General features: G+C 40.5%; 1 protein-coding gene across 1 annotated transcript; it reads right to left on the minus strand.

Annotated features, from left to right (window-relative positions):
• Window positions 1-6,784: 6,784 nt before the first annotated feature.
• Window positions 6,785-7,085, minus strand: LOC122201949 (40S ribosomal protein S29-like). Its single transcript, XM_042908003.1, has one exon. It carries the CDS (start codon window positions 7,058-7,060, stop codon window positions 6,890-6,892), a length of 171 nt encoding a protein of 56 aa, XP_042763937.1. The 5' UTR covers window positions 7,061-7,085; the 3' UTR covers window positions 6,785-6,889.
• Window positions 7,086-24,408: the final 17,323 nt, after the last annotated feature.

Consider the following 24,408-nt stretch of genomic DNA (forward strand, 5'->3'; position numbering starts at 1 on the left):
GAATATATGAATATGTGTGCATATTATGTGCATAGGATTATAAGAGCAGGAAGAAAAATATGGGAGGATACAAATTAACTTGTGAACATGGCATGGAAGATAATATTGATTTGTTGATGGAAGCCATTCTTGATCCCCTTTTCCACAGCCACTTTCCAGTCAGGGATGGCCATGTGACACAATTCTGGCTCGAGAGACATAAGCACAATTGTACTGGTTGTCATGTCTCCACCCCCTCCCCCCCCCCCCCCCCCCCCAACACTGGCTTCCTCATCAGGATATGTGCTCAATGCATGAAGCTGGAGCAGCCATTTTGAGGCAATGAAAGAAAGGCCAAAAGGATTGCCAGCAGTAGAGTATCTTTAGAACTCATTATGAGAACAAACTGGACACCTATGTTTTACCCACAGTAAATATGTATTCTATCATATAGGATACTTTTGGTTATGTGAATTCATGTGGTGAAGGGGTAAGTCAAGGCTTAGAAAAGCAAATATAAGTAAGACCCACTTAAAAAAATCATACATATGATCACATGTAATCATTTACATGCATAGGTCTATATATGTTTTGATAGATGTAAAAGCCAATAAAATGATTAAATATTAAAAAAGTAATAATGTCAATTTAATCTATTTTTAAACTTTACTGGCATATAACTTATATATTTAAATTTTCATTATTTTAGTTTTACCTTATTTAAACATTTTTAATATAGTACATATTTTTTCTTTGCCAGATCTTGATTTTACTCATCTTAAACAAAACAAAAACAAAAACTTAGATTCTGTAGACCTTCTTTATTGTTTATTTTCTAATTCATAAAGTCTTTCCTTACCTTTGTCATTTCTTTCCTTCTACTTATTTTTGGGATACTGTGTTCATTTTCTAACTCTTTGAGTTGAATGCTCAGCATTAATTTTTAGCTTTTATGTATTTATTTTTGTATGTAATAAATCCTGGCCAAAACATGAATGTTGGTCTAACGCAATTAGTGATGGGCTCCCATTTTCTGTCCAGCCCCTATTCTTAATCAGGAGGCAGATTGAAGTTCTCATCCTCTTTATAGGTGGGAGAGGGCTGCGCAAAGGTGAAATGGCAGGCAATGGAGACAGGAGGTGGGTCCTCAGCCAGTTACTCCCCCCAGAAGTCTTGTCAGTAGCAAGCTCCAGTAGATGATCACCACCAGGTGGTGCCCAACCTCAATGGGGACCATTCAAGAAAGGGGATCTCTAGATCTCCTTGCCCATGGACTTCTTTTTCTTTTCTTCTTTTTTTTATCCTTTCTTTATCTTATTGTATTGTTTTTATTACACTATTCCTCCTTATGTTTCAAATATTTTACTGGTTACAGTAAAAGTTTTATCGTGCATACTTCACTAGTTATTAAATCTTTATTTGTTTTCCTTCCCCAAATACAAGGATTTAAGATACCTCCTCACATTTCCCACGCCATTGTTCTTCAGTATTTCCTTTAACTTGCTTTTGGCTCTTCCAAATTAGCTCTTATTTTTGTTACTGTTGTTTCAACTCAATGCTCATTTCTCTGCTCATTTGTTCCCATTTATTTTAAGATTCAACTTGTGTTTCTTTCTAAAATACATTCAATTAGTAGCTTTTCCAGCAATGGATGTCAGGGATAAATTTCTTTAGGCTTATTTTTAAAAATACCTTTATTTCATCCTCATTCAGGAACAACAGCTTAGTTGGGTATAGAAGAGAAACTCTTCTATTTTTGCTACTGATAATTTTGTGGTCAACCTACTTGTCATTTCTTTTAGGTTTTCTGTCTTTTCAGGAGCTGTTAAGTGTTTTATTTGTTTGTTTGTTTGTTTAAAAGTTTGGCTCCAGGGTGCCTGGGTGGCTGTCAGTTAAGCATCTGACTTCTTCGGCTCACATCATGATCTCACTCTTCCTGAGTTTGAGCCCCACATAGGCTCTGTGCTGACAGCTCAGAGCCTGGAGCTTGTTTCTGATTCTGTGTCTCCCTCTCTCTGACCCTCCCCCATTCATGCTCTGTCTCTCTTTGTCTCAAAAATAAATAAATGTTTAAAAAGATTTTAAAAGTTTGGCTCCAACGTGTGTATCTGTATGGCTTTTTTGTTTATTTTCTTTTATGCTACTTGGGACTCAATGGCCTTCTTAAATTCTGGAAAATTCCCTGCTATTATTTCTTTGAGTTTCCTCAAACCCCCTTCCCTCCATTCTCTTCTGTAATTTATATTTGATTTAGATTTAAAAATCCAAATATATCAGTCAACTCTCATGGTTTCTTAAACTCTCTTTGATATTTTCTGTTCTTATTTTTCTGTGTTTTATTCTGGATGATTTTCTCATCAATCTACGAGTTCACTAGTTCTTTTTAAGTGCATCTCCTCTGCAATTTAATTTGATTTAAAATTTTTAATGATTTTATTTTTCAGTTCTAGAAATTCTACTTGATTATTACTCAAATTGCTCACTTAAATTTTTGAGTCCTTTCATTTTGATTTTTGTTGAGCTTTCTTTTATCACCTCAGTTTAAACATACTTATTTTGCTGTGTCTTTCAGGTTATTCTGTTATTTTAGTTCTTCGGCTCATTATTCTTCCATGTGTTGTATCAGCTGATACTCTTCCCTGATACATTTTCATTATGTGGTTAGTACATTTTTACTGTAAGCTTTTACTTTTCCCTTTGTTAAGAGTTCCATTCACCGTGGATTGTGGATAATTCTTTACACAGCAGTTTTGTATTTATTTCACTCCAGGTTCCCATGGTTTACACTAGCTTAAATTCATACCCCATACTCAGGTTTGGGATTTGGGTTTGGTACTTTTCACAAGATGAATATTTTTTCCCACTTGAGCCCAGAAAAGATAACTTGCTTCCTTGTTGTTGCTCTGGACAGTAGACAGAGTTCTTGAAGTACTCCATTCAAGTCCTGGGAGGATTTTTGGAGTCTCAGTTTTAATCAAAGATCTCAGTTTCAGCCTGAACAGCCTCCAGGCCAAATTTACTGTGGGACCTGTATCCAGTTCTGATTTTTTCTTGGTCCCTTACATGTCAGCTGGAGCCCCACGTCTCTGGTTTTGAATTTCCTTTTGTTTCTGGCACCCGGGAACTGTCTTGGCCTTTTTGAAGCTGTGCATTTTAGAGTTTTAAAATATTTATCCAGCATTCCATGTATTTGTAGTGGGGAGGAGTCTTTGTTGTCAGGCTGCCATTTTACCAGCACTGAAGGCCTTCCATACTCATGTTTTGGTTATGCATTTCTCACTTAAATTAATCTGGACAAATTCCCCTGATCTGATCTCACACCCCAAAGAAGTTGGATGAACCAGGAACATAGAGTGGCCTACTTGAGTTTCCTTTTCCATTTCATTTGCATTATTTCTCAGAAACAATCAAAGAAGGATGGAGCTGGGAGGGACCTCTTATCTGTATGCTCATTATCAGATGAGGAAGCAGGGCCTAACTGGAACTCTGGATTTTGGATTCTATGTCTGGAACACATTCAAATTCACTAGCTGGAGCTGAGTGTAGAAAAAGGGGCTCTGGACTTGGACTCAGAAAACGGAGATTTGCAGCCCAGGTTTGCCACCTAACAGCTGTAGGATCTTGGACAAGCCACTTAGCCCTTTGAGACCCAGTATGTTATCTTTTAGATAGAATAGAGGCAGAGTACATGGGATTTTTGATTCAGCAAGTGTGAAAGGTTTTGGGATGTAGTGAGCATTAAAGAATTCTTTCTTCCTTATGGTTAAGATACCCCCATACCCTCTAAGAAATATCTCTTTGCAGCTGTTCGTTTTCACAGAATCTGCCTGGAAAAAGCAGATTTATCAAACTGAAGGTGTAAAATTGGGAAACAGGAGGTTATTTTTCTGTTTCTCTTTTTTTCAACTCCTGAAACTTCGTTCCTAAAGGCTAAGCAAATCTGTCTTAAAGAGTTATATACAGGCTATACAATTGTTAGTGAAGTCATTGCAATCTTAAAATGATTTTCATTTAAAGTTTCACATTCACTGGTTTCCCATTCATTGGCCCATGGCTTTCTTGTGGTGATCACAGAGTGGATTCTACACCAGGGGTTGTTAGCAAACTTACTCTGTAAATGGCCAGATAGCATATATTTTAGGTTTTGAGGGCCACAAATATTCTCTGTCACATATTCTGGTTTTGTTTACAGCCCTTCAAAAATATAAGAAACATTCTTACATTGTACTGTACAAAAACAAGCCATAGGCTGGGTTTGGCCCACGGGACTGGCTGTAGTATGGAAGCCTGTTGTGGACTGACATAGCCTTCTGACCAAGTCCATGAAGACTTGACTTCAGCAAATCTCACTCAGCGCTTAGGGGCATTTAGCCTAATTACCCTACCAAGTTTGTGCAACCATCCTTTGTCTTGCACCCTCTTTGTCCTCTACCCCACCAGCTCCTGATTTTTTAGACTAGTTTCCTAGAGGAAAGAGAAGGACCGCTCATTGGATCACTCGTTGATTGGATTTCTATCCGTCCAATCAATGACTTTTGCTTTTTGATCAGAAAGTGATTTCCTAGGTGGTTGAATTAATGCTTCTCAACATTTTCTATGACATGGCACATTTGGAAAATGATAGTAGTTTGTACAGCTCAGGACTGTGGGATTTGGGGTGGGGTGGGGGGAAGTGAACAGAAGAAGGTTGAACATGTCCAGAGACAACTCATGTCCAGAGACAACTGGGCTTCAGGACTCCAAATGCCCCAGGAGATCTGACGGGGTCAATGTCTCAGCAAAGCTATCAGGAATATAGCAAAATAGTGATAGGCATAGTGAACTTGGAAATCAATCCCATATTTAAATCCTGGCTTTGCTTCTTGCTAATGATATGACCTTGGCAAACTTTTTAACGTGCTCTCTCTTAATTTCCTCCTCTGTAGAATGAGAATAATAATAGAAGTACCTATTTGATAATGTCTATTTTCATATAAAAATGTGTATTATATATCCATGTAATGCCCTTAGCAAGGTGCTCAGTTATTAATCCTAAGTAGAACGCATTCTTCTTCTAAGTCAACAGTAATTTTGCATTAAATGAATTTTATTTATTGAAGAAAGTCTCTAGGAACTAATAACTTCTAGCCCTTTGAACTTTAGTTTAAACACTAAATAGTTTAAAAACTATTGTTTTTATTATAAAATTTTTTTTTCACTTTGTCTTCCAAATTTAAGCCTTTGTGGCCTGCATTTTTTTTGTGAATCTATTTTTATTGTTCAAACACTCAATGTCAAGGAGTTCTGGCCAGTGATGTACAGAGAACACCATGATAAGTAGCAATCTTCAGTTCTTTCAGGCCAGGCTCCCTGCTTTCTAGACACTTATGTACAGCGATCCAGAAAGAGTTAAGCAATCATATAGGGTAAGAATTAAACAGAAAGTGGGGCGCCTGGGTGGCTTGGTCGGTTAAGCATCCGACTTCGGCTCAGGTCATGATCTCACGGTCCGTGAGTTCAAGCCCCGCATCGGGCAATGTGCTGACAGCTCAGAGCCTGGAACCTGTTTCAGATTCTGTGTCTCCCTCTCTCTCTGCCCCTCCCCTGTTCGTGCTCTGTCTCTCTCTGTCTCAAAAATAAATAAACGTTAAAAAATTAAAAAAAAAAAAAAAAAAGAATTAAACAGAAAGTATGAGATGATCTGAAAAAGTCTGGCACATGGTGTGGGTTTGCTATATATCGGATAAACACTTTAAGTAAAACTTTGGGTTGAGGAGTGTGCCTTTAGAGCCAGCAATCAAGTCATTAATAACCACAATTTGCCAATGGATCTGCAGCGGAGCCACCTGTGGGTAATCAGCCCTTGACCATGCCTAGAGAATGTATCCTCTGTCTCTGAGGCAGCCAACCCTTCCAGGGCTCCTGGGATACAACTGCCGCCATAGCAGTAAGAGAGCAACAGTGTCAGGAAGTGAAAGATCACCTTACAAGTGGAAACCACAGGAATCCCGGGCAGGCAGAAGTAATCAGGAAAGTTGTGTTTTGGCAAGGTGACATGGGTCAGCTCTCCCGGCCTCAAGAAGAGTGCTCTGAGATCCGTGTGACTTTAATCACATTCAATCACTCTGTGGTTATGGGATGGCTGGTTGCAAAGTGTTCACAGTGCATTTTGCTTCATTATGCCTAGTACTTTGTGGGGGTGAAAAAGCAATGAAGAGTTCATTCCTTCACCTAAGACCCTAAAATTGGATGGTAGGTCAGACTTGACATATATACAGCAGTTAAAGATACAAGTGATGGGGCCCCTGGATGGCTCAGCAGGTTGAGAGTCCAACTCTTGATTTTGCTCATAGTCCCAGGGTCCTGGGATGGACCCCCACGCCAGGCTCTGTGCCACGTGTGGAATGTGCTTAGGATTCTTTCTTGCTCTCCCTCTGCTCCTCTCCCCCGCTTGCATGTGCTCTCTTTCTTAAATAAGAAAATATTTTAAAAATTTTAAAAATTAAAAATTAAGATTTTTTATTTAAAAAATAATTTAATTTATTTTATTAAATTTTTATTTAATTTAAAAATTAAAATTAAAAAAATATATAAGTGAAAAATCTCCAGAAACAGGAACTCTAGGCTATAGGTCCTCCAAAGTTCTCCAGAAAAAACAGTAACAATAAGGATCTGCGATAAAGAAGGTTTGTGAAGCTCCAAATACTTCATTCTCTGCTGAAGAGTCACAAAGATGCGACCATGTTAAAGGGTCTTAGAAGTCCCGCAGTAAAGAATACAGTGTAGCTATGTTTTGTTTTTTTTTTCACATTAAAACACTCATAATTGAAGTATTTTTATTTTATGTACCATGAGTTGGCATTAAGATAGGTTATCTTGGATATCTTCAGTTAAGGTAGGGATCTTGGATGACCCATTCAAGGAAGTTCACTTAATCCAACTTAATGAAGCCTATATCCTTCGCGTATTGACGGAAACACTGGCAGCACATGTTGAGGCCGTATTTCCGGATCAGACCGTGCCGGTTTGAGCAGACGCGGCAAGAACGAGAACCCTGGCCAAATTTCCTCGGACGGCTCCAGTAGAGCTGCTGGTGACCCATCTTGCTCTCCCGGACGCAACGAGGCAAAAGGCCAGTGTAGCTATGTTTAACAGAGTTTCACAAATGTAATTGACCTTGGTACCCACCTTCCCACTGCCTGCAGTGATCTGGAGTTCTTTGATTCTTTGGTTGAAAGGAGATACCAACTCTAGCTAAGAAGAACAAAAGTAATTTTCTGGAGAAATCCTGGAAGCTTATGGAATTGTCAGGAAGACTGGAGAAGCAAGCTGCCTCCTCATGTGGTTTCCTGAGAGCCAACATGACTTAGATTTACTACTTAAAACTGGATCACTGTGAAGGCTGGAGGGAGCTTTAGAGGTATGTCAGGGACTTCATAGAGGAGGAAGCTGAAACTGACAGAGGGGAAATAGCTTAATTCAAGTCACCTTGCTGGCCATGGGAGTGTGAGGTAACTGCTATTTCTACCATACTACCTCCTCTCTTTTATTCTGATCTTTTCTTTGGAAGGATAAGGGGTGTTCTTTTAAAGCACTGCACCCCCATTCCACATGAAAAGGAGGAGTCTACATCCTGAATGTTTATTTGGCAACCGAGAGCTTTTCACTGACATTTATTTCCACCTCTACCTAACCCAATGGGAGACTTGTATTCACAAAATGACCAAATAGATGTTTTAATTTATTTCTCTCTTATTTCCAAAATGGAAATATTTTGAGGTGGCTTAACACATTCCTAAGAAAGTAATTGTGTTGGTCTTTTGAAAGTTGATAGTTTTTTGTGGTCATGGTTCATCTGAGGTTAGAGGTTCAACAGTCATTACTTCCCTCTCTTCTCTCCCCGTTACTCCAAATATGGAGTAAAAGTACTCATCGTAAAGACTCAACTTCTCCGTGAAACACATTCTGCTACTTCCTTGCTCTCCTCATCTAGAATTGCCAGATTAAATACAAGGACTCCCAGTTAAATTTGAATTTCAGATAAATGATGAATAATGTTTTAGTAGAAGTATATCTCAAACGTTGCATGAGACTTATACTAAAAAAGTGTTTGCGGTTTATGTGGAATTCAAAATTAACTGGGGATCCTGAATTTTTTGAAAGTTTACTTGTTTATTTTTGGAGAGAGAGAGGGAGAGAACTCTGACAGCGCAGAACCCGACACGGGGCTCAAACTCACGAACCCTGAGATCATGACCGGAGCTGAAACCAAGAGTCAGACGCTTAACCGACTGAGCCACCCAGGTGCCCGGGATCTGGTATTTTTACTTGCTAAATCTGACAAGTGGAGCAAGGTTTTCCCTGGGTGACACCGATGGGATTGCATCTTGTCTTGTCTCCCTTCTCTGACTGTGCAGGCAAAGCTCTCAGCACTGTGGCAAAGATATAGCACTCAATAAGGGTTAATAACTTTTGTTATCACTGTATTCTGCAGCTACTTTTGCCTTTGTTCTGGTAACACTTTTAACACTTTCTTATCCTTATGTGGTTTCATTTTGCCTTCTTTATCAGTCTGCAAATCTAATGACAGGAGGAACTGTGTTTTTATACCTTAGCAACTGGATATTGTTGGTGCTTAATAAATGTTGAATGAAAAAAAGAAGGAAAGAGAGTCACTTGCACAAGAGGTGATAGAAAAAATGCTATAAAGGGAATATTGAAGCTACATATCAAATAAATAGTGTTTTTCAGTCACTTTTGGCATCTGACCGTCTTGATGTAAAATCTTAGGTCCGCCACTTAATATTCATCTGATCTAGGACAAACTGTTTGTCATTTTCGAGATTCTAGCTCTGTGAAATGGGGATAATGCATTTCCCCAGCACTATGAGACTGTTCTTGACTCGGCCACTGAGAGAAGAATCAGTCCCAGTGCCCCTGGCAGTTTTGGGGGGACTTCCACACGTGTGGGACCTCACCTGCCTTTAGCCAATTCGCCACATTGATGCGGTATGAGCTGGATGCAGACTGATTCTTACAGGGTGGTTTCCTAGAGGAAGAGAACCTACCTTTTAAGGTACCCCTGCTTCTCTCTTTCATCCATTTCCGGAGAGAATCTTCATATACTTGCTTCTCTTTCTGTCTTTTTCTGTCTTCTTCTCACACTTGTGTTTCTTTTTAATTTTTTGCCTTTAGTGAGCAGTGACAGGCCTCAAGTTCCAGAGTCTCCTTTTTTTTTTTTTTTTTTTTTTTTTTTTAGCACCAAGCAGTGTTTATTTCTTCTTTTCCCTGCCTGTGTGAGAAAGGAAAGGCCAGAGGGCTGAAGTTTTTCTGGCTCCCTCATCTGGGGGAGCCCTCTCTCCGTGTGTGGGTTTGTCACTGGGGTACACATCCTGCCTTCCAAAACATTTTGGACAGAATGCAAGTCTTTTTTTGGTGACTCCGAATTATCATTATGGACGGTGGCTTTGCAGAGACCTGGGACTTTGAGATTTTGACTAAAAAAATCAATTTATAACAGGAGGAGGAAGAAAATTTCCCTGCTTAACTAAGTGGGAGTTACTGTAGTTTAATCAGAGACTTTTAGCTCCCTTCACCAAAGGAAGACTTTCACCCAAGAGCGGGTGGTCCGTAGGTAATGCAGGACCTTAGCTCAAAGAGACAGTTTGTCAGAACACGGTCAGCACCCTACGGAAGTATCCCAGTTTGAAAAGGGATAGCTGTGCTCTGGGAATGAAATTTGCCTTGAATCTCCCACCAATGCAAAAAGGCAAGCCCAGAGGGAAGTGGTTAAAAGCTGCGAGCTCTCAAGAAACTCTCTCGGTCCCAATCCCAGCTTTGCCTCTCACTGGCCGTAATATCTTAGGAAAGATGCTTAACTGCATCTGTAGGATTTGAAGAATAACAGCACCTACCACACAGGGTTCTTATGAGGATTAAATGACATCATGCAAACGAGCAAGGATGGTGCAGAGGCATTTAATAAATTCTAACTCTTATGACTCTCATTCTATAAAGAAAAATGAGTAACTGGTGGAGTCAAAATTAGATTCCAACTCCCACTTTTTTTTCCCCCCATTTCAGCACAGGGCCACTGCCCAAAGGAGACAGGGGAAGTGGAATGTGGGGGCATCAACGAGATCCCCAAAATTATACCTCTCGTTACAAATTTCACTAATTGGCTAGGATGTAGGTCTTGCTGCTAAAAACCAGAATATCAGTGGCTTAAACAAGACAAATTTATATTCTTATCAAGAATCAGACCAAGGATAAACAGTATAAGGTGATGTGGCAGCTCCATTGCATCAGTGACCAGACTCTTGTTGCTCTGTCATCCTAAATATGTGGTTGTTTGTCCCAGCTCTGGACACCATGTCCACACCCAAGCCAGCAGATGATGAGAACAGAGAGCATTAGACTTCCTTTCAAACACGGGCGTGACCTGGAAGTAGTATATCACTTCCATACACACCCTATTGGCCATACCCAACTGGAGGGGAGAATAGCATAGTCTTTGTTTTGAGCAGTCATGCACTCAGCTATTATACTAAAATAAAATAGGAAGGATGGCTATTGGGAGCTTAGGTAAAATAGTTCTTTCTTTCTTCATTTTTATTTATTTTTTTATTTTTAGGGAGAGAGAGTGCGAGTCGGGGAGAGAGGCAGAGGGGGAGAGAGAGAGAGAGAGAGAGAGAGGGAATCTGAATAGGTTCCACACCCAGTGTGCAGCCTGAAGTCGCAGGGCTTGATCCCGTGACCCTGAGATCATGACCTGAGCAGAAATGAAGGGTTGGACGCTCAACCAACTGACTGAGCCACCCAGGTGCCTCTAGATGCAATAGTTCTTTCAACTGATTTATTATCTTTGTCCTGTTTTGAAGCTAACTTGATCATTGGTTCCACTCCCACTCTAAGGTAGAATAAGTGGGTCTGTTTATTTCATCATTAAATATCCTAGACTTCAAGGTTTCTTAGATTCCCCTTTTATCATGTTTTTACTGCCTTTTTTATTTTCTATCTTCTTGCCAAACTATCTGTTGGCATTTTCCTTGGCAGGCAGGGCAGCCATTGGAGGCTCCCCTCACCCAAGCCTGTTTCGTCCTTCCCTTTCTTTACACACTTATATGTTTGACATTTGCACTTGTTTTTTTTTCTAAACAGAACTGTATGCAGTGCAGAAGGAAACTGGTTTGAGTGAAGGCTAAGATATGCCCACTCTTGTCCTAAGTCCATGCTGGCTATTTGGGAGTGCTGCTTGCTTGCTTCCTGGTTCTCAGTTACTAGAACAGCTGAGATCGCTAAGTAAGCAAGGAGTCTCTGTGTTAGAAGAAGAGAGGAAATGTGAGGAGACCAGTGATGGGGGAGAAAGAAGCAATCAGAAAACAGCCCTCATCCAGGGAATTTTGCCAGGATTAAAAAAAAAACAAAGTAAGAATAGAAAGACGGGGCAGATGAGGAATATAGCAGGCATAACTATGGGGGAGGTAAACAAATATCCAGAGATCAAAAGCAGCTTTCTTAAACTTGGAAATATAATGATAGTTCCTGAATGTGGATGTCTGGAGTGATCCTCGCTACCAGGGTTTGTTCTGATTTGAAGCACGGTCTGGGGGTGGGGAAGGGTCTCCGGTTTGTTAAGACTGTGGTTGTGTTGGGGAATGCAGGATCTGGAGCTAGCGCGGTTCATCATCATGCAGGCTGAAAAGAAGGCCATTGAGATGCTGGTCACCAGGGACTCTGGCGAGGAATAATGGGGGAGCTGAATGCTGGTCTTCGCGCTGGCCATTCTAATCACTGATCCTCTTTGTAACGGTCGATTTACATGTTAGAAGATCTAAAAGGCAGGAAGCATAGAAATGGGCTTTGAATTTTCTTCCTTAGAGTTTGTTTCCAATTAATCTTTCTGAGACAAGAATCGCAATCCACTGCAGACTGTTTTGAAGCTTTCAAGCGCAGGTTTTGCTACTTGGGACAAGATGCTAACATATTAAAAAGGAAGCAAACAACTTAGTGTTTGGTTGGGTGTCTTCCCCCCAAATATGAAAAACACCTCTCCATATCAATAAAGAGGCAGTACAGAAATCTCATGTATGCTGAAATTCTGGCAGCTTTCTTAGAATCACAAAGCTGGAGAGAACTGGCCAGAGTTTTTAGAAATGAAGAAACTGAGGTCCAGAGGGGCCAAGCCATTCTCAGAAAGTTGCTCAGCAAATGAGTGGTAGAGCAGGAACTGCAACTGTTTCCGGACCTTTCACCAAACCCTACTGGAGCTTCAGCAGAATTTATCTGTAACGAACAGAAAGGGTTGCATCCCAAGCCTGATTAGTTTCTTTGACATTTCTTTAAAGAGCCTACACCTTATATGAGTGGAAAGGTTTTGTGTTCAAAGAGAAACAGTGCAACCCAGAGAAGCTGCCCTTGATCCTACACAGAGACGATTGGCTATGATCTCAAAGGTGATAACAGGACATTTCCTGCCCCAGAGTCTTTCCTACTTCTCTTGCCTCTGGCCTGAAAACTGTCCTATTATTATATCCCAAAGCAAAGATATTTAACAGATGGTGGTTTCTCCTTCACACTTTGGTTAAAATGCAAACATTAACTGGGAAGAAAACCTCCTACAATTATCAGCTGTTGACAGTCGCCATCAAGGGTTTCAACCTTTTCTGGGGTCATAGACAAATTTTAGAATCTGAGGAAATCTATGGCTCTTTTCCGCAGAAAATACACAAGCAAAATTATAATGTCTTAGGGTCTTCACCGACCTCTGAAGCCCACCTTTAGAACCAGGTAAAAAACTCCTGTTTTTAAGTAAATTAGCTTGTCCTAATAGCTGGCTGGTCTTCACAAGCAGAGCCTATTGGGCATGGAACTAAGTTTCCATGGGAGAAAAGAGCCCCAAAAGGGCTTCCCTGAAGCAGTGAGTAGCCCAGATAGAGTCCTGAGCAAGTTCGAGGGAAGCGGACAAAGGAGAAGAATCAAAGAGAAGGGTTCTCAGGGAGGTTTGGAGAGAAGCCAAAGATAAACTTCTTGACTTCATCGCCCTGTCTAGGGTTGGCATAATTATGATTTCCAGGCTTATTTAACTTACTTAGCTGACCTCTGTAATTATTCTAAAGTCACACATCTTCCTGGAATCCTTCCCCAATACACACTGACTCAAAGGCAGCCCTGTGCTGGTGAATAAGATATCTAGCTGAGAGCTGAGTCCTTGTTTCCTGGCATCTTGCCATTTTATGCTGCTCACGGATCTTTTGGATCCCTAAAAGAGGGGGGAAGTTCCTTGCAATAAGCCATGGGGAGATGATGTATCACCAAAACCTAGACACGATCTTGGCAAGCTCACCAGGTAGTGATGTATTGATAAACATCAAAAGAAGTCATGAATTCCAAGAAAGAAAGTGATTTGGAGTAACTCCAGTGAGTCAGATTTTTTTTTTTTTTTTTTTTTTTTTTTTTAAAGACAGAAGTTGATTTGTATTGCCCGGCAGGACATGGTTGAGAAATGTGTTCAGGCTCCTCTGAGCAGTGGGAAGCCACAGAGAGGGACCTAAGCTGCCAGGACATATATGTGCCCTGGAGTCCCTAGCGGTTCCAAAGAAGTGAGTCTGGGATGAAGCTTAGGTGGTAAGCAGCCATTTCAAAAACTGCGAACAGTTGCAGCAAGTCATGGGCCACTTATCAGGACTCCACTGATGCCATTTCAATGGCAGGTTCTCACAGACTGGGAATCCTTACAGGAGGAAAGGCAGAGTGTGGGAATCCCAGTTAAAAGGATCTGGGAAAGAAGACTGGATACTGGGAATCCAGGTGGCTGGCTGCTTAATTTATGCAAAATATTCTATAGTCTCTATGCCCAGTGGGTAGCCAATAGCCCTGTATGGCTTTTAGTACTTGAAATGTCGCTAGTGCAACCAAGGAGGATAAAATCTACTTTCACAAAGTGATCCTTCCTGTTAGGACACAAATAGTTTGGACGGACCATTGCTCCCAAGGTAACATGGAGGCAAAAGTAGATAAACTAAAAAAAAAAAAAAAAAAAAAAAAAAAAAAAAATATATATATATATATATATATATATACATATATATATATATATGTATATATTTTAGAGAGCTGTGGACATGAATAAATCCAAGGGAATCAAATTCCAGAAACGGATGAGTCCTAGGTGAGAAGAGCTGGGGGTGTCTAGGCACATTTGTAAATCAGGGTATGGCAGTAGGAACACAAAAGTGTCATGCACAGAGGGACTCTGTGGGGCATGGAAAAGTTCCCCAAGTTCTGCATGCAGAGGATTCTATAACATCTGAAAACATATCTCACTCTAGAGACATTTGCACAGGTCACAATAATTTATTTTAATTTTCTTAATTTTAAAAAAATGTTTATTTATTTTTGAGGGAGAGAGAAAGGCAGCAGGAATGGGGAGGGGTAAACAGAAAGGGAGACACAGAATCCAAAGCAGGCTCCAGGCTCTGAGCTGTCAGCACAGAGCCTATGTGGGGCTCAAACTCAGGAAGAGTGAGATCATGATGTGAGCCAAAGTTGAACGCTTAACTGACTGAGCCACCCAGGAGCCCCTTTAATTTTTTTTTAAGTTTATTTACTTATTTTGAGAGAGACTGATACATTGTGAATGGGGAAGGGGCAGAGAAAGAAGGAGGATCCCAAGCAGGCTCCATGCTGCCAGAGCAAAGCCAGATGTGGGGTTCAAACTCATGAAAATGAGATCATGACCTGAGCCAAAACCAAGAGTTGGACGCTTAACTGAACTGAGCCACCCAGGCACCCCAGTCACAATCATTGTTAAAGACCTGTGTTCTTTCTGAGAAACATAAAATGGGTGTATCTTCCAATAACTGACATTTCAAGGTATGAAATATAATAGTGGTCATGGCTTTTTCTTCATGTAAGAAAGAAATTAGGTATTGAGATCAAGAAATTTGAACAATTCAACTAAGGCTTTTCTCTTATTTCTTGAGACAAGGCTTTGAGAAAATGCTTTGATAGATTTTGTGGCACAAATACAGTGGAATATGAAATAGCCACTACAACTCTCATTAGAGTATTTTTATAGTCTAATTATTATAAATAATTATGATAAAATGTTAAATGAAAATATAACACAAAATGCAACGATTCCTTGAGTAAACTTATATAAAAAATTACATACACATGGAAGGAAATTTGGAAAAATATACCAAACATTATTAAGAGGGGCAGAATATGATTTTTTTTTTAATGTGTATTTAGTTTTGAGAGAGAGAGAGAGAGAGAGCATATGAACAGGGGAGGGGCAGAGAGAGAGGGAGACACAGAATCCAAAGCAGGCTCCAGGCTCTGAGCTGTCAGCACAGAGTCCGACACAGGGCTCAAACTCGTGAACTGGAATATCACGACCTGAGCTGAAGTTGGATGCCTAACGAACTGAGCCACCCAGGTGCCCCTAGAGGGACAGAATATGATTTTAATATAGTCATATCTGTGTGTGTATATCTATCTATACCTATACCTATATCTATATATCTGTATTTGTATCTGTATCTATCTATATCTATATCTATATATCATCTATCTATATCTATATCTATTTCTATCTATCTGTATATGTGTTATGTTTCAGTAAAAAGCTTTGAGGGGTGCTTGGGTGGCTCAATGGGTTAAGTGTCAGACTCTTGATTTTGGCTCAGTTCTTGATCTCACAGTTTGTGAGATCGAGCCCCACAAGGGGCTCTGTGCTGACAGTGCAGAGCCTGCTTGGGATTCTCTGTCTCCCTCTTTCTCTGCCCCTCCCTTGCGCTCTCTCTCTCTATATATATATCAAAATAAGTAAATAAACTTAAAAAAAAAACCTTCTTTGAAAAACTTTTAAATTGCAATCAGATATTGAGGGGCACAGAGTGTGCTTCTGGGAAGGGAGAGCTCATGAGCAACGGTGCTCAGGGGGCAGTGTGCAAGGCATGCTCTTGTGCTGGCAAGCACAGGGGGACCCCGGTTGGCACTTTGGATGAGCTCAGCTGAACCAAGGGTAGGAAAACACATAATGTTGTCATTTTTCACCTGTGATCATCTGCCAAGCCCTGGGGGAAAAGAGTATGTGTCCAGTCTCTGGCTGAACATCCCGAAGGCATGTGGGCTGACGTTGCTAGAAGACAGCAGAAAATAGAGGACTTGTAACTGCATGAGGCACTCATGATAAAGACAACACTCTCAGCAGGGAAAAGCATCCCAAGTGTCACAGCAGAGTCATATTGTAGCTTTGCCTTTGTCCATCAAAGTGAAAATGAAAGAGAAGAAAGCAGGCAGGTCAGATAAAGCAACGATCAATAACATCAACCATCAATGAGAAATACTTATCAAGCATGTATCTTGTATCCGGCACCTTCTAGGCACTGGACCATCCCATAACTGATAAGTCTTCTGTGGTCCTCTTCCAGGATCGGAATAGCACCATCTGTTGTAATTCCTACTTATCTTCCAGCTATATCACTACAGTGCCTACCACATGGGAGGCAATCAAAAAATATTTTTGAATGACTGACTAAATAAATAACTCCATTAATGATTTAGTGATGAGGCTGGTCTTGTGTATCTCTCAGTGTCTAAACAAAAGGCACCTCCACCTCCCCGTGATGATGCTGCCCCTGTTCACCAGGCCCTGCCCTCAGCAGACACGGGGATGCTGTCTGGGCTTAGCCCAGAGAAGATGAGGACTCTGGACCAGAGCCCTTATACCATCTCCACTGGGAAAGCCTGTTGTGCTGAGGGTGGGGCTTCCCTCCTCCACTCCCTGTCCTCCCTGACACAGTTAGCACAGAAATTTTTTTTCAACGTTTTTTTTTTTTTTTTTTTTTTTTTTATTTATTTTTGGGACAGAGAGAGACAGAGCATGAACGGGGGAGGGGCAGAGAGAGAGGGAGACACAGAGTCGGAAACAGGCTCCAGGCTCCGAGCCATCAGCCCAGAGCCTGACGCGGGGCTCGAACTCACGGACCGCGAGATCGTGACCTGGCTGAAGTCGGACGCTTAACCGACTGCGCCACCCAGGCGCCCCCACAGAAATTTTTGTTTAGATGTTGGTGTTCTATAGTTTCCAACGCAAGAATCAGGCAAGTCTCCTATACCTTCATGTGGCGGTCATTAGAGCTTTTCATATATATTCCCTCAGTTTTGTTGTTGTTATTATGAAGATTTTGGGGTTGTTTTTGTAGCATAATCTAACCTATCCAGATGTGTGTGTGTGTGTGTGTGTGTGTGTGTGTTTACATGTAAACACACTATATTTGTAAGTTTTGTGTAAATATTTTTAATAAATTTTTAAATTATTTTTTTTTATTTGTTTTTACTATCAACCAAAGCTAAACTATGCCTTTGCCTGATCATTATGTACCTCTGCTTAGATAAAAATAGCACCACAAGGATCAGCCTCTCCTAATCGGCAAGAGCACACAGAAATCTGTGTCTACACAGATTTTTTATCAACTAACATTATGTCACACTGTTAGCTCAACTTAGGGCTCACCATAGTCTTTTGTAATTTGAAGGCAGTTATAGCTTATTTGTAGCTATAGCTTTGTGCTTATTTGCATTTTTTTTTTTTTTTTTTTTTTTGCACCCTCCATATAATATATTCTTAAGATTCATGGGAATTCCATTCCCTGATTTCTCTTCCTTTTCCCTCCTGGTCTTAAGACACTAGGAGAGCAATTGATCAGTACATTCAAATTTATTTGTTCAGTTAATTCTTAATTATCGAGTATGAGAGGAGGTATGGGTTACTTCATACACAATGGAATATCATTCAGCCTTAAAAAAAAAAAGAAGGAAATTATGCCATTTGCGACCACATGAATGAACATGGAGGACATTATGCTAAGTGACATAAGCTGGACATAGTAAAACAAGTACCACCATGTCCCATTTATGTGGAATCTAAAAAACTAATTGAATCCATAAAAGAAGAGGGCAGAATTGTGGTGGCCAGGGGCTAGAGGAGGGCAGGGTAAGAGTAACTGTCCATATAAGGGCAAACCCTGGGACCTGGCAGAGCAACGAGATACAAGGAAGTTGGAGTCCTGACCCCTGGACAGGAGCCACCATACCAGGTCCAACCTCTCTGTGACAGAGAGATGAGTTTTTCTGTAGTGTAACCATTATTACTTTGGGTCTCCATCATAAGCATTTGATTCTGTCCTAACTCAGTGCTCTTAAAAGTGAGGTATAAGTTTCCCTGGGGGATAAATATCTTCCACAAGACATACAGACTCATAGTTTTAAAAGAATCAAGTTCTGAGGGTGCCTGGGTGGCTCAGTTGGTTAAATGTAGAACTCTTGATTTCAGCTCAGGTCATGATCTCACAGTTATGAGTTTGAGCCCTGCATCAGACTGTGTGCTGACGGCATGGAGCCTGCTTGGGATTCTGTCTCTGCTTTGGTATCTTAAGGAGACTTTTAGACATTTTTTTCCCAACCATTCCCATCACAAAATTTTAATTCCACGTATGTATGCCATATATCTGTTCATGTTCTATATGCATATGTGTACTTCATACACTAAAAAAGTAAGATTTTTATCCCTTAGGAACCAATTTTTGCCCCCGTCAAGAAATCATACCTTAGAATACAAAAATCTGTAGGGCACCAAAGGACTATTTGAAATACTGATATTGGTGTGAGAGATTAAATGACTCTGATTGCATATTGAATCTTTTACCACTCATAAAATTTCTGATTCTTTGCTTCAAAACATGCAAGAATGTAACAAGATGTTAGCTGATAAACCATTAAAATGAGCTCAGGAAGGATTCAAAGAATTGAGTGACATTGCCATAACAAAACTTCTTTCATTTCTATGTAATTATTTATATGAATAAGATATATCAGGACTTTCATATATAAAAATGGAATACAGTAATATAAGTAGGCTGAGCACTGACTCATTCTGATGTTAAGTATTGTCTATCTGTAGAAATGATTAGAATCACTCCTATTTATTTAGAGATGCACTTCTAATAAAATTCACTTTTTATATTTAATGATTTGTAATATATTTATGTTAGTTTTACCAAAATTACAGTGATAATGAAATTCAGAAGACATCTTTTGACTCTTAGATCCTTTTGGCCATAGGAAATTATAAAGAGCATATTAAATGCCAGGCTTTACATGTATCTATATATCTACATCTAAACATGTCTCTATCTATGGGTGTATCTGCTATAGTAGAGAAAGTATGATGGCATGGTCGTAAAAGACTATAAGAATAAAAATATAATAGGTTAAAATTACATGGAGGAAGTCAGATGGAAATGTAAGTCCAAAAGGAAAATGAATTGCTATACAATTTCTAACTATTAAAGAAGGACTTGTTCGTGTATAGTTTAAATAAATGAATGAATCATGGTAAGTACCAATCGTAATAGCTTCTAGATTCCATTTAATACACTTAAAGAGTCATGTAATGGTTCAATTAAAAAATGACAGAGGTGCCTGGGTGGCTCAGTTGGTTGAGTGTTTGGATCCTGATTTCAGCTCAGGTCATGACCTCATGGTTCATGATATTGAGCCCCATGTCTGGCTCTGTGCTGCGCACAGAGCCTGCTTAGGATTCTCTCTCTCTCTCTCTCTCTCTCTCTCTCTCTCTGTCTTTCTGCCCCTCCCCTACTCGTGCGATTTCTCTATCTCTCTCAAAATAAATAAACATTTAAAAAATGTCAAAATACACAACATGCCAGGAAGTACATACTTTGCAACAATTTAAACTCACAATGAAAAATGTTAGATGTCTACTTAGAAATGAGTGAGGTTGCTTTAAAGTTTATTTTGAGGGCTGCCAAGCCAAAAATGTTGAGGATTCGAGGTTCAAGTCTGACAGGTAACTGTGACGATGTTACCAAGCCACCACGGGAGGAGCAGAGTTTGTCCCCAGCCCAATTCTGGTTGCTAGTTCTAGCAACTGAGAGTGAGCCTGAGCTCACAGGGCAGGCAGGAGATGGTCCTCAACATGAGGGGTGCAAGGGAGTAGAGTCTGGGAAGTCAGGTTACTGCTAGCTGCTTGGCACAATACCTGCTTCTCCCTCCTTCCTTGCTGCCTGGGTTCAAGTGGTGAACAGTAGCCCAAAGGGGAACCTGCAGACCTCTCCAGGGCTCTGAAGCCCTCCCCTCCACCGAAGGCCTCCAGCCCAGGTGGCTACATATCACCAAGTTCCCAGGGACCCCCTTCCCCACTCTAGCTGTTTTCAGCTCTTACTACGCTGACCTTCTCTTTCTCCAAAAATGTGGTCCACCTGTGTCGAATCACCTGGAGCCCTTGTTAAAAGTGTATGGTTTTTGGTCTCACAACAGACCTATTGTATTGGTATCCCTGGGGGTGCGACCTGGGATTCTACATGATTAACTCTTCAGAATAAGATTTACCTCTTTATGTTAGCTCTTTGTGTCCAGCAAATAATGGTAAGTTTCTTTGCTTACGATGGAAACTTGATGTTGAGAGTTTGGATTTTAAACACGAGCAAATGGACACATGGATCTGAAAAGATTTCAGCCTGTTTTATTCTTGGATGATAGCAGATACTGGGGACTTCTTGGCTTTAAACCTGAAAGAGCAGGAAGAAAAGAATAATGTTCGGAGCAAGATAAAATGCATGTTCAAAAGAGGAAAAAAAACGAACAGGAAAATCACGAAGCAAGCTGTCTTCTAATCTGATTCTTAGGACCATGACATTGGACAAATGTGCAGCACTGAGAAAAGAGCAGATGGTCTCCAGCACTGTACCTAACGCAGAGTTGGATGCCATCCCAGTCCTGGGGTTGGATCAGAGTTTGGACTAGACCAACACAATCATAAGCAGAGGCCAAGAATGGGTGCTCTGTTCCAGGGAAGCATAGGAAGGAACCGGGAGCTTTGGGGTCTGTATTTAGCAGGGTCAGATTCAAGGCCAGCTGATTCTGTGAGGAAGCCTGAAAGAAAGGCCCACGATAAACAGAGCTGGGCAGACGGATCCCTTTGATAGCACAGAATGGGGCTTACCTAAAGCGTCTGGAGAAATGGAGTGAGGCAAACAGGAGCTTTCTCCAATTTTCTACTTTTAAAATCCAGCAACTGTCTCTGAGTTAGCATGTTCAAATTCTCTGCTCAGCTACTTAAGCCAGCAGGCCACAACCCTTGGTTTTTCCTAAGTTTACTACATGGTGCCTTGTGGCATTGGCCATCAGAGTGATGTTTTCATTATTTAAAATAATTCAGGCAATGCACAAATGTTTGCTTTCTGCCAGACCCAACATGTTTGGCTCCCTTCTTCTAGCATAGAAGACTCACCTCTTTGTGCTATTGAGAAGGGAAAAATTAATCCCAGGAGGAGCCCTACAAGAATGGGATAAAAAAACTTTTTCCTGCGTAGTTGTAGCTTTGGGGAGGGTGGTATTCTCAGAAACAACCATCTGTCTGGACTACAAAGGAGTTTTGAATGTTTTTGGAGAATTATCTTTGCTTCTTTGATTTCACAACACTCTCTTCTCTTTTACCACCTTGGTTTTATAATAATTTATTGAATTAAAATAGGTTGTTTTGGGAAACCAGGGAAGAATTTTGTGACACTTCTGGGGGTGAAATGGAAAGCCTTGTGGCTGATAGAACCAGGAACGAGAGTCGCTACTCTTAGACTAGAAATATCTGAGAGTGGTCTACAAGGTTCTGAGAGTCTTCAGCCTTGAACCCTGGGAAGGTAATACTTGGGTTTCTAACCCAAACACACAACTTGTTTCTAATCTTTTTATTTTTATTTTTTTGTATCTCACTTGCATATGTAACATTCTTTCCATTTATTATGTTTACTTAAGAATTGTTTTCACCCACCAAAGCGAATGGGTAGATCTAGATATCTGCTACAATGCTTTATTTTTCTTGTTTGCTATTCACTTCTTCCCTACTCACTTTAAGAAAAGAAAAATCATTGTTTTCTTACCTATTTGTCCTTCTCAGTCTGAACCACTTATGCCTTGTTAGATCATGGATTCATTTACTCAGTTGACAGATACGAATGGAGCACCTATTATGTTCTCAGAACCGGGCTAGGTCTAGGATAGAGGCAGATGTGTTTCCTACCTTCCAGAAGCTCTCACTCTCCTGGAATTCCCAACATGTTTCTCTCAGGACCTCTATACAGACTTCCTGGGCGATGACATTCTCTTATGTGTCATCAAGGCCTGCTGGGGGCACTTCTTGGCCTGTACTTTTTTAATTCTGGCTCTTTTTCCAAGGACCAGAGGCAATGCACCTCAGCCCTTTCCTTTCTCCACCAGGAATGAGGCTTGATGGATCCTCACAGTTTTTTTCTCCCCTGTCTCACAGGGATGCCACAGAAGAGTTCTGGAATGCTTGGAAGCTGATGAAGCACCTTAAATAAACAAAAGCAATCATAGTTACATCCCTGGGGGAGATGGAGACATCTGACTACAGCCAAGTAGATAAATATGTCCTTTGGTGTTTAGCTGCAATCCTGGGGATTATTGAACAAATCTCCCTTTGTGGGAGTGGCTGTAAATCAAATAACATAAGGCCTTCATGACACAAGGGAGATAACTCTGCGTTACCATATGGGTTTGAAAACATCCCAGCTCAACGGGCAATAAGAGGAGCTCGGATAGTCAGCCTGGCGCTACACGTTTGTGGGCCTTCTGGCTCCACACTCCTCGCCCTCATGCGGCTCTCCTCTCATGCAGCTGTGAGGGAAGGGACTCACTTGGCTGACTTGATGAATGTCTTTCCTTTCTCAGGCGTGGAGAGTTGAATCGATTATAATGTTCAGCTCATTGCGCCCCTTTTACCATTGTCAGTACAGAGCCCCTTTCACCAGTTCGGTGTTTGTTTCCCCTTATATCTCATTCCGTACACTCACTCCCCTTTCTCTCCAGGCATTTGTTCTTACAAAGTGTATATTGCTTGGTCTGCAGGTATTCTTTCCATCTTTTAATTATAACCATATTCAAACACAGTGGAAAGTTGAATGTACACGTACCCTCCTATACCAGCCGCCTAGAATCAAACATTGCCTAATGTTTTGCTTGCTTAACTCTATATGAGCATTTGAAAGTAAGTTGTAGATATCATAAGTCACCCCTAAATACTTCGGTATCCTTCTTTTAAAGGCCATTCTCCTACAGAAAGAAAATATCTGCACACCTACGAATGTTAATAGTGATTATATAATCTAATATCCAGTCCATATTCAAATTGCCCTAATTACTAAAAATGTCCTTATAGTTTATTTTTTAGTTTTTTTATTTGTTTATTTATTTGTTTATTTGTTTATTTTGAGAGAGAAAGAGCAAGAGAGTGTGTGTGCAAGCACATGAGAATGGGGAAGGGGCAGAGAGAGAGGGAGAGAGAAAATCCCAAGCAGCCTCCACAGTGTCAGTGCAGAGAACAACATGGGGCTCGATCCCATGACCATGCAATCATGATCTGAGCCAAAATGAAGTCGTCACTCAACTAACTGAGCCACCAGGGCATCCCTCTTACATTTTTTTTTTTTTAATCAGAATTTGATCAAGGTTAACACATGGTGTCTGATTAAATCTTTTTCATCTACTCTAGAATGGCCTCCTTCTTTTAAAAATAACATTGACTTTTTATTTTATTTTTTTTCAACGTTTTTTATTTATTTTTGGGACAGAGAGAGACAGAGCATGAACGGGGGAGGGGCAGAGAGAGAGGGAGACACAGAATCGGAAACAGGCTCCAGGCTCCGAGCCATCAGCCCAGAGCCTGACGCGGGGCTCGAACTCACGTACCGCGAGATCGTGACCTGGCTGAAGTCGGACGCTTAACCGACTGCGCCACCCAGGCGCCCCAACATTGACTTTTTGAAGAGATGTGTTCATTTGTCTTGTAGAATGTCCTCCATTCTGGATTTGTCTGATTGCTTCCTCAAGGTGTTTAATTTTTTCCCTTATGTTTTGTCATTCTTGTAAACTGGAAGTTGGATCTAAAGACTTGATTACCTTCAGGCTAAGTTTCTGACAAGCATACTTCATATGTGATTTTGGGTACTTAACATTGAATCCTATCAGGAGGTTCATAATTTCAAAATAGTCCATTGTCTGACTGTAATGTTAAATTTGATCACTTGGTTAAAGTGATCACTGTGAGATCTTTGCATTGCAAAAGTACAGTTTACCCTTTGCAATTTAATAAAAAATGTGTAGGGATGGTACTTTGGTGCACTTGAACATCCTAGTCTCCAATAACCTCTCCCTTAATAATGATCCATCAATGATTCTTGTTTGGATAAATGATCTTATTGGCAGTTGTAGGATTGTGATATTCTACTGCTATGATCCTTTCTACACTTATTTGCTGTAATTGTTCTATAAAACAGAGCTTTTCTTTATTGACAGTGGATAAATTCATGTCTACTACTTCATAAAAAGGTAGAGTAAGATACTTAA

The sequence above is a fragment of the Panthera leo genome, chromosome A1, assembly GCF_018350215.1.
Source record: "Panthera leo isolate Ple1 chromosome A1, P.leo_Ple1_pat1.1, whole genome shotgun sequence".
NCBI classification, from domain to species: domain Eukaryota; kingdom Metazoa; phylum Chordata; class Mammalia; order Carnivora; family Felidae; genus Panthera; species Panthera leo.